General features: G+C 32.1%; 1 protein-coding gene across 1 annotated transcript in view; it reads left to right on the top strand.

Annotated features, from left to right (window-relative positions):
- LOC107456001 (leukocyte tyrosine kinase receptor) overlaps positions 1–11,656 on the top strand; it is a 219,144-nt gene that overhangs the window by 59,127 nt on the left and 148,361 nt on the right. Inside the window, exon 2 of the mRNA XM_071178398.1 lies at positions 4,310–4,520. Coding sequence (XP_071034499.1) covers positions 4,310–4,520 — 211 coding nt within the window. The remainder of the gene's footprint in view (positions 1–4,309; positions 4,521–11,656) is intronic.

The following is an 11,656-nucleotide window of genomic DNA, read 5'->3' as shown; positions in this document are numbered from 1 at the left end:
ATGCACGACCAGATGCAACTTTTTCGGGATGTTTCCTTGCACGAACTGTGAAATTCTTGCCCACATTCCCAAGAACACTTTTATCTCACTTGTAGAGATAACCTCCTCCACCTCTGGCTCTTCCTCGAAACCAATTTCTTGCAGAACCCCCGAATGCTGCTGCGACGGTAACTCTTGTAATTCCTCTGTCGTCAGTTCCTGAGAGTACTCCTCGATGAGCTCGTTCACGTCTCTCTCACCCATCACCAGGTCCATGGATTTTCCCAGAGACCCAATATCCTCCTCCACTGGCACTTTGGGTTCGAATCCTTCGAAGCTATAGACTCAGGTCACAGCACAATTTTCGGCTACAGACTCACTCTGGCCACAGCTTCTTCCATGCAGAGGTCAAGGTCCTCGTTGCAACGCTCAGCCAGGCCTGATCAATAATTCTGAGGCATATCACGATGTTAAAGTTGTCCTCCCAGTACTCTCGAAGGGTGAGGTTTCTGTTTTCTGTCACCTCAAAGCAGCGCCGGAACAGGTGCTTAGTGTACAGCTTTTTAAAATTAGAAATCACCTGCTGATCCATGGGCTGCAGGATAGGAGTGGTGGTAGATAGAGAACCTTTATAAACTTGAACTCTTCGAGGATGTCATGTTCGAGGTTCGGTGGGTGAGCAGGAGCATTGTCGAGGATGAGAAGGACTTGCCTGGCCGTTCCTCGTATCTCAAATGTCACTCGTATCTCAAAACAAAACTTCGCTCGCTCGACAGCTCGTATCTCAAATAACTCGTATGTTAGGGCACTCGTATCTCGAGGTACCACTGTATATATCTATAGAAAGATTTCAAATCGGAAAATATTGGAACGTATGTTTACTGCAAAAATAAATAAGAAAGTAAAATAGTTAAATTGAAAAATGAAGTAAATTCTGATCGATACAAAAAATAAATAAACAATTAAAGTTGAAATATGAAGTTAAATATAATTAATAAATGAAATGAACGAAAAAATGAATATGTAAAACAAAATAAAACGCGCTCCCACAACATTAAGTTGTTGATCACTTCGAGACTAACAGCATGAATGGCGGCACTGTTGACGCATTGCGCGTGGAGCACTTTTACTTCACAAACAAGATGATACCCAGGAATTATAAGTTGAATTGGAATGAAACATATATTTCTGTTTTTATTAATTGTAATTTTAAAGTTATATCTAATGAAAACACGGGGAAAGAAATTTTTTGTCGCAATGATATGAATACTTGATCTTGCCCAATTCAGGTGTGGGGATTTTAAATCTGAAATTAGTTTTGCTCTTGAAGCTACAGAGTTTCTTTTAAATGTCAATTTTAATGTATTTTTTTCAAAACGTAAAAGTTTAAAAACGTTGTATGAAACAGAGGGTCGCATGAATGATGTGCCAAACTTTTAGGGGAGTTAAGGCACATCATCAGGATTGGAAATGCATAGGGGCCAATGCCTGGAAATGTAGCCGTAACTGCTAGGGTCATCCTCCTATTATGAGCTTTTCAGAAAAATACGGAGAAACAGTTCCTAGCAATTAAGTGCCTCCTAGCGGCGTATGACGACATTTCCGGGCTTGAGCTGCTAGGCAGTTTTAATTCTGATAGAGTACCCTAACTCCCCTAGAAGTTTTTCACAACATTTACGTGACCTCCTGTTATTTATAACGTTTCTAAACTTGTACATTTCGACAAAAAACAGACTAAAAATGCCATTTTAAAAGATAAATAAATAAATAAATAGTTACTCATTGTAATCATTTAAGGGGATCATCTTCTTTCAAAAAAGGATTTTACATGTTCGTAGTTTTAAGCCTTCTATTTGTCCTCCCGCTTTTGTTTCGCGTCATACTTAGTTCATAACACCACTTAATATCGTTACATTGGTCACAGCATCTAATATCGTTTATATTTGGCACAGCTGCGCTGATTCCAAATATTAAGCCAATTCTATCGAACCCGTCAATTCATTCAATCATAACATTATTAAAAATAGACTTAGTAACATAATTTGATGGATGAAATGAATTATTAGTTTTTCGAATGGATTACTGAAGTAATAGTGATTCAGGATAATGAAGATTCAGAAGTAGTTTTACTATTTTTATTATATTTATTTACTTTCTTTTACGAAAATGTACAGATAATTTAAATTTTTTCTGACAATTCTATGGAACATTTTCAAATAATTTAAATTTTATCTAAACATTACCTTATTAGCCTTATAACATTTCTAACATTCCTTCTAAACATTTAATAATTTTTGATATTTTTAAAGTAAATTTTTTAGTAGTTCATTTTTAATAAAAGTGTGTCGGTCTTATAGCTATTACTTTAATAAAATCTAAAAAAAAATCGTGAACCAACAATAACATAGATGTAATACGCAAGTCAGAATTTTCATGTTGTGATTTTACGATTACTGATTGCATGATTGCCGTTACACAAGTTTAAGAAGTTAGTTATTTAAAGAAACATCATAATTTAATTCATTATTCATAAATGATCAGAAAAATTATAATTCAATGGTTTATTTCAAAACAAATTTATCTCAAGTTTAAGATAGTTTAAGCTCTACAATGCTCAAAATAAAATAAAATAAAATAAAAACACCCTCAATAAGTTTTGAGCTAATGATTGGATTTTCACGTCACTTTACCCAGAAAATATTCGACCGATTTCGTTTGAATTTCATATTTTGTTAATTATAAAATAATATATTAAAATGATGTAAAAATTTGTACATCTTACAATTTGAAAAAAAATGCCAACCGTTACTAAATAAAATTATGGAAAACAATAAAAAATTATGAAATTTTTTTTTGCGTGCAATTATTTTATATAAACTAATTTTATAGTTGTGTGCAAACGTTTTTGGATTCGCTGAAAAATTTCGTGATATTTTCTCGGAGAAAGAGCTTCATTTTGAAAGATGCTATTTATTTTCACCTTTTAATTTAGATGTTAAACGTCGATATTTTATGAGAATTCCAACGAATTCAATTAATTCTTTTTCTTTTTAGCGAAACATACATTTTCATAAGTCTTTTCCAGCGCATTTTATGTAGTTAAATGCCTTAACATTAGAAAGACTGAATCTTGCTATATACCTAAAAAGTTTGAAGGGGCTATTAATGTGATTCTTCCCAGATTGTTTGTAATCAATTAGACATCCGAAATCTTAAAATATAATTATAATTAATTTAATAAAATATATATTAGAAACTTGATCATCGAAATTTATGGTATTTGAATTAATTTGATTAGCAAAAGTATTTGGTTAAACGGAAGACTTTTCAACTATACGTTAGTTTGTTTGATATTGGGATACCGGCAAGTGACGTAGTGAGGGTATCTCGATCCTGATTGGCTGTTGAAAGGTGGCATTTGTTTACGCTAGCAAATGCTTTTTCCATTGTATTTCGAGGAAACCAAGCCCGTCAAGTATCAATTCTCTTAAGCGACACTTTCTATATTCTTACACAAAGATTCTTTCAGAAGGATTTCAATTCTTTAATGATATATTTCTTACTTAGCACAGCTGCAAGCACGAAGACACGTAGAACATAAAAAATTAATTATTCCTCAAAGTTGCCAGGTGCACAAAACAAAAATATATATATCACGGTTACAATAAATACATAAACAAATAATAAATCTAAGTTAAGTAAAGGAAGTGGGCGAGACAGAATTATATTTCAAAAAATTTGATGTGCGATACGGCACTGTAGTTAATTAACTTCACGTTAATTAACATTCTAACTTATGTGGAGAAATTTAGCACGCCATTTTGCTTATAAATGATCAGCTGACTCTGACGTCATAGGTCACATGTGATCCTCTTCTTCTTGAAGTGCAAGTGCGTACAAATATATTGATATGAATTGCAAGTACATATAGTCTTTGATATAGATATGATTATAAATATACTAAAATAAACTCATTTTAATGCAACTTGGGTACCGTATACCTACTAAAGAGTACCTTATTCCCAAACCTACCTAGGGTTATGGGGTACCTACCAAAATGCCTAACGGGTCGCTCTGGCATCAACCGTCATTCTTGGTATAAGGTTCAATAGATATATATGTTACTATAAGACTAACAGATGAATGATTACATAAGGACTAAAATTGGATCAAATTATGAAAAGTCAGAAATACTCAATACTATTATTTTTTTAATTTCAGAGCAACAAAAAAAGTGAGTGAGGTCAAAAAGTCCCCCTTCGTCTTTCTAGTATTAAATGTTAACTATTTCATGACACTTTAAATAAAGTACATGTATTGTGTTTTACAGGTCTGATGCTGTATTACAGCGTGGATGTATCGACAGAAGAACCACTTATAAAAGTAGTGAGTCCAGTGTTTGAGCCCAATACTTTGCCAACGTGTGCTATTCAGTTTGCCCTGCATATGTACCAAATGGATCCGGCCAGCTTCAAAATGGTCATAAAAACGAACAGTACAACATGGGAAAGTGCTTCATTCAAAGGAAACAGTGCTCATAAGTAAGTACTACTGTAATGCATTCCACGAGACATAATAGAAAAAGAGTCTAGTAGAAATTTTAATTGAGACTCATTTAAATTAACATTTATTTTGAAACTTATTGAATTTGGAATCTATTGGTTATTGGAACCCTCTTTAGGCGATTGCTCTTTCTGAGTTGTCGCCAACACGAATATTGGACCCAATAATTGATTGAGTTGTCGCCAACATAAGTATCTGTCCCAATGGTTGATTGAGTTGTCTCCAACACGAATATTAGTTCCAATAATTGATTGAGTTATCGCCAACACGAATATTGGTCCCAATAATTGATTGAGTTGTCGCCAACATAAGTATCTGTCCCAATAATTGATTGAGTTGTCTCCAACGCGAATAATTAGTTCCAATAATTGATTGAGTTATCGCCAACACGAATATTGGTCCCAATAATTGATTGAGTTGTCGCCAACATAAATATTTGTCCCAATAAAAGTATTTTAAATATTGCAATATATTTTAAAAAGTATCCACATTTAACTATATTTCGCGATTTTTTTTCCCGAATCAACTCATTTATATTATTATATTCTTTTGGTAAATATTTTCATCACCCCAATAAAATTAATCAACACTCATAATAATGTAGTATTCCATAATAAACGTTATGCGTTACAATCGTGATAAAAGCATTTTGGTATGTTTTATTATCGATTTAAATGTCTCAGAAAAAGGAATTTGTTGTGATATATAATTTTGCAACTCACTTTTTGGTGACTAAGTATTTCTATCAGTCATGAAAACATTTTTATTACTTCTCTGGAGAAAAAATATATAATTTAAAACGAAGGGGTAATCCATATTGTAAGCCACAAAGTGAAAGGCAAGTCAAAAACTACATTATATTTAACACTCTGATCGAGTAATCGTGAAACATAATGTCATGTGATCGTGAACTATTACACGATAAGTTCGCAGAAATTTTAAATTGAGCAGAGTTTCCTATCAAGTTGAACCCTGATAATGTGTAATAAAGCTTAAAATGTACAATAAACTTGCTCAGTTAGCAACATATTACTGTTGTAACAAATTTGAACCTTATTTTGATGGCCAAAATTGCTCTAAAGTTTTGAACAACGCACTTTGGTTTACTGAGCTTGTTAAAAGTTAAATTACGAATAAAACTTTTACCTTAGTTGTTTTAAATAAACAATTAAGAGATATCTATTATAAAAAAGAAATATATATTATGGATATAAACAAAAGCTGACATTGAAGGCGATGTAAAACAAAATGAAAGCTCACCTTGTGTGCGGTAGAACAAAATAAAAACTGAGCTAAATCCATTTTTTTATCTAGAATTCCATGAAAGATAAAATAAAAAAAATAATGCAAACGATTTGATAATCGATATAAAAAATGCTAAAGAATAATTATGTTTAAAATGTGCAAACGTTAGCTTTCTGATTCAAAACTTCACAGAGCTTATCTTCGCTGTAAGAAATTTCAAAGCGTGTTGAATGGTAAAAGTTTTTCTACGAACTTAAGATGGTTTTAAGTTGAATTAGGGTAAACTAACCAGTGAAGGAACACTTAAGCTTCGCTCGCTTTTTAAAAATTCATATTAATTTCAAAATTCGTAATTTTAGTTAAATGACAGTGACAACATATTTGTTACTAATTGCAAATTATGTAAAAAAATTTTTAGAGAACTTACATAACATTGATTTAAAGTTTTGGAGGTTCAAATAACAAGTAGTAAGAAGACCAAGTGAAGGAACAGCTCTTACCAGTGAATGAACACCCAGTAAAGGAACACTTAATTTTGGTTATTTTTTAATGCTCTTTATGAATTTATAAGCCATACAAATATTTAAAAACAAGCCTATTCTTGAAATTATAACATATAAATACTTGGAAAATGTTAACTTTTTTTTGTAATCATGAATTGAAAATTAAAGTGTCAACATATTAACACATACTGTTCATTCACTGGGAAATCTATGCCCAGTAAAGGAACATGCCTGTTCCCTCACTGGTTAGAAGTTGTTTTTCGTATTTTTAACATACTTTTGATGCGGAACATCACTAAAGGTACAAGAAAATTAAAGTTTATCTTTTATTTTCATTAACTTAGAAAAAAACCCAGTAAAGGAACACTTGTTCCTTCACTGGTTTTTCATCGTTTGGTGATCCAGTGAATAAACACCCCCTTATCTCAGTACTTGATTATGCTATGGTGCTTTAAAAAAAATAAAACGTAACTTCAATAACTATATTTTGAATTCTCTTTTTCACAGTGAGAAAAATAAGACTACTACATGCAATTAATTCCACTTCAAACATATAAGTACAAACACTCACCTTATAATTTTTTCAACGAAACAAGGTGTTGCAGAGATAATAACAAATTCAAAAATTTTTTCAGAGAAATCTATTTGACCAGGTAATCCAAAACATTGCTAGATGACTTCCTATTGTTTGGCAGTAAGCTATTTTTACCAATCAATCTAAAGAAAAACTTTCAAACTCTTATTTTTAATCAATATATATGAAATGTTCCTTCACTGGGTAGTGTTCCTTCACTGGTTGGTTTACCCTACATTATTGTACTTTATGAAGCTTCTTACATGATAGTATGGTCCAACTTGAACCAGAAACTTGATTCAATTTTGCACCTTACTAACGTTGCAGAAAATTTGCACCATGGTGAACTGATATTTCTAGGCATATATTATGAATGCACGCTGTGTGTGTGTGCGCGCTACAGTTAAACTAATGAATAAAGACTGTGTAAGTGACGTTTTAGGAAAAGAAATTGAGATTTATCGGGGAAGTTTTTATTTTTGACTTATTTAGCTACATAATTTCCCTGTGTATCTCTACTCCGAAGATCTTAAAGTATAAATTATCTAAATGACAGCCTCTAAGTTAATTAAAAGTTCGAAAATAATAGTTTGAATTTTGAAAAGAAAAAAAAAGTCATCTCAAACTTCCTAGAGTAAAACTTTTTTGTATGAAACATCATGCTAAGTATCGTGTTCATACTAAAATTGGTTGGTAGTTTTTCCCTCAATAAATTGCTGAATTAATAAGTACTTTAATAACATGTAATTTATAAAGAGTTTAATAAGAATTGGTTTTTCAATGCAAAATAAAATTTAATTTTTATGTGTACTCGATATTTAAACTTTTCTTCTATATGTAAATTCTTACACTTCCTATAGAAAATCTCACCGCCCTCCAATAAGTTTTCAACTGCCCACTGGGGGGCAATAGAGCCCGCATTGGGAACCTATGATGTTTAGCAGTGGCTCCCAAATGTTGTTCCGTGGAACCCTAGGGTTTCGCGAAAGGGTAGCAGAGGTTCCGAGAGTCAAGAATTGTTTTTAACTAGTAATGTTTCTCGAAATTTATTATTAAATTTATGCCCATTTAATAACCCGTTACTTATTTAATATTTCCGTTATTTTTATGTAATTATTTAATTGAAATTCTTGCGAAGAAAGAACTTCAACAAAATATTTTTTCTAATGACAATCTAATAAATGAATTATGAAAAGGATATTCATCTATGAAAAATTTCATTGGTGTTTCAAATGGAATAAAAATACCCAAATTCGACAAAGAAAAAGTATGTTTCTTTCATAACCATTCTCAACGCTCATTTTCTTCTTTTTTCAATTTTATGTTATATAAACCATATTTCAGCTAATTTCTCTTTCAGTTTATGCATGCATCAAAATAATATTAGGAACTCAACTAGATGCAGCTCCAGATCTGTGAATTCCGGACACAGATCTGAGAATGACATAAAAACCAATTTTAAGACTAATTTTGATGAAATGATAGAATGGAAAATTTTAAATTTTCTCTCATTCACCAAACATTTTCAAAATTTAGATCAATACATATTTTCAAAATAATTAATACTCTTTTGTTAATTAATATATTCACATTTGCTAATGAAGATTATTCATCAAGTCTCGAAGTTTCGCTAAAAGTAACTCGATCATTTAGGGCTCCACAGCAGCAAAAAATTGGGAACAGCTGATCTATATGGAAAAATATCACGATATTCGATGAAACATCATGATATCAGATAAAATATCACGATTTTTCTTAAAAAAATTTAACTTCTTTTTTATATACATATTTGAGCTATTTGTTCATTTTAAAAACCATACATTTCTTATCAACAAGATCTTCTTCCTCTTCTTCTTCTTATTCAGCACGACAGCCCCTCACAGGCCTTGGCTGCCTCAACCACGCGTAGCCTCCTTTCCATTTCGAATTTTTTCCAGTTGTTAATCTTTATTACTTTGAGATCTTTAGTAGTGTCATCGAGCCATCTAGTTGGAGGTCTTCCTCTGACCCGAGATCCAGAAGGATTTTTAAAGGTGGCGATTCGTACTGTATTCTTTTCTGGACCTCTCCAGATGTGGCCAAGCCATCTTAATCTATTGCTTCGGATGAGCTGTACTATCTGTGGCTGTCCATAGAGTCTATATAATTCAAAGTTATACCTGATTCGCCAACGGCCTCTTTCCTGTACTGGGCCAAAAATATTTCTAAGGATTTTCCTTTCAAAAACACCAAGAGTACACTGAGTGTCTGCGTTTAGTGACCATGTTTCACTTGCATAGAGCAATACTGGTATAATAAGAGTCTTATAAATTATCCAAAAACCAAAAAAAAAACCATAAAAAAAACTAAAATAGTGTGTTTAAAATAAATTTAATTAATTTTAGTTTCAAATCAATTTAGTGGGTTATATTTTACACTAAAACTTATCTTAAAACTTAACAGAATATCAGGGTTTTTTTACTTACTTTTCTTGGAAAAAAAACTTCAAATCAAGTTTTCAATAACAAATTATTCACGCTTTTTATATCATGTGTTTTTATTCATTAACAGAGAGTTTGATACACGCAGGCGATAACAGCTAGTGCCTAACACCATCTTAAATTTCAAGAAATTCTCCTCTATTTTTAGTTTAAACCAAATAAAGGGGAAAAGATTAACGTGTAATGAAGAACGTGATGAAGTCTCATTAAAGCATTTTGACAAGTTTCGGTGATGATTACATCAGCTTGCACGCAAAGAGCTTGATTATTAAACTGCAAATGATGCAAGGAATTGCGATATTAAATAAAGAAAAAGAATTAAAATTTATCACCCTTTATGCCAACGCGATGTATAAAACACGCTGCGAATTAATTAAAATTGACCGGAAAATCAGCAGTTAATTTCGTCTTTCAGAAAGAGTTTATGATGGAGCCATTTTTTAGAATTTGAGTTAAATTTCTTTTTTTCTTGTTAAAATTTGTTTTCCGTGTTCCTACATATTTTCTGAAATGTCAAATGATCTCGGTCATTGTTTTTAATGGAAAAAAAATATGAAATTCTGGTATAGGAGATATTTCAGGACATATTTAAATGTAAAAATACTAAATTATTTTAAAAACTGAAGCTGAAATAATTTAAATGATAAAATTAAATTTTAAAATATTTATTCATTTAAAAACTACATTTTTTAATAAAAATTTAAAAGAAGAAAAAATTATTATTAATTTTGTTTCGCCCAAAAGTCGTGCTAGAATTTTCGATACTCATTTATAACGAAATTGAAGCCCGTACGCTGGTATGAGCAAGAATGTAATTTTTTTCTTCTTTTTAGTCTTTTTGAGAAACGTAGCTTTTTAAATTTTGCTATTTCTATTCATTATCTTCTTCCTTTCCTTTTTGTGTCTGTTAATTTGTTAATGTCGGTAAGTGTTCCGAAATTCGGTTACGGAGAAATCAAAGATACATTTTTGCTGTAAAATTTACGAAATTTTTTAACTTGCATTGTCATTAGAAACAGCATTTTGAAATTTGGGTTCTCTAACTGGCCAGAAAGTGGGCACAATTTTAACCGACGATAAATTGAATTTAGAGATAAGTATGCCTGGTCGATAGGGCCTTGGGCCCATGTCCAAAAGATCGTGAGTATGTTCCCCATTTGCTAAAGACTCCCGAGTTATAAATGCTGACTGGAGTGCTTTAAATCTGCCGGGTCACAAAGTCCTCTATGTTCCAATAACAAACCAATACCTCTCGGAGTACTGAATTGGAGATCGATCGTGCCTTAGTTGAGATCCAAGTTACGATTAATGGGTTTACCATATAAAAGGGCTATGACGTATGTGTGTGGCTTAAGTCGTATTCTTGGCCATAGATGGCGCCTCTGAAAAACAAGAAATGCATCCTCTACCTTAAATTTGCTTGGTTTCACCAAGCAGACTTGCTGATATGGGCAAGAGGCATTAGAAGCAACAGCAACAGAGATAAGTTCCCCTCGTAGCGGTCAGGAAATGATTGAAACTTACATTGTCAGTAATAGGGGGCTTTATTAGACTTGTAAATGTTCTTGCTAACTAGAAAATCATAAAAATTTCGTTAACAAGATTCCATCTTCGCAAGCATAAAAGCGAGTATTGCATGAAAACCTAATTATTATTTTTTTTTTGTATACATAACGAATGGTCCAAAATGCCGAAATTTTTATTTTATAACACTATAGTGCGGTAACGAAAAAAAATTATATAAAATAAATAAAACTAATTGATATTTTCTGGTCGCCCAAGTCACTTAAAATTTTTAAAAACTGAAAAAAATTGAACATTACGGACTTATAACTTCGTAATGACCGCAGTTAGCCTTCTAGAAAGCGGCAGCCAATGATTATTTAGTACAGATGATTGGAATCGCTTGCTCTTTTGAATCAATTTATTATTCTTACTTTATAAATGCAGTTTTGAGTTAATTACAAGTGGTAAAAAAAATTTAGTGTACATCATCCCTAAAAATGGTGGCAACTACTTTACGCCAAAATTGTGTAGGGGAATGCCGTACATAACTATTCGATCTAGTGCTTCTCTACACCGACCATGATCTTTTACAATATTTACTGTTAGGTACACGCCGTCATTTTTGTTATTCCGTAATATTAAAATTTATAATTTCTAGGAGGCTTCGCCCCCTGCTCACTGGCGCTCGCCAACCCCCGGAACTGCTTTCGCAGTTCATTTCGGATTGCTTCACAATCCGATGCTCGCTTTGCTCGCTCATTGGATACGTTCTTAACGTCTAGCTTTTGTATACTTTTTTGAACACT

The sequence above is a fragment of the Parasteatoda tepidariorum genome, chromosome 3 (assembly GCF_043381705.1).
Source record: "Parasteatoda tepidariorum isolate YZ-2023 chromosome 3, CAS_Ptep_4.0, whole genome shotgun sequence".
Classification (NCBI taxonomy): Eukaryota; Metazoa; Arthropoda; class Arachnida; order Araneae; family Theridiidae; genus Parasteatoda; species Parasteatoda tepidariorum.
The sequence above is the reverse complement of the archived record's forward strand: the minus strand, read 5'-3'. Positions and strand labels throughout refer to the sequence as shown.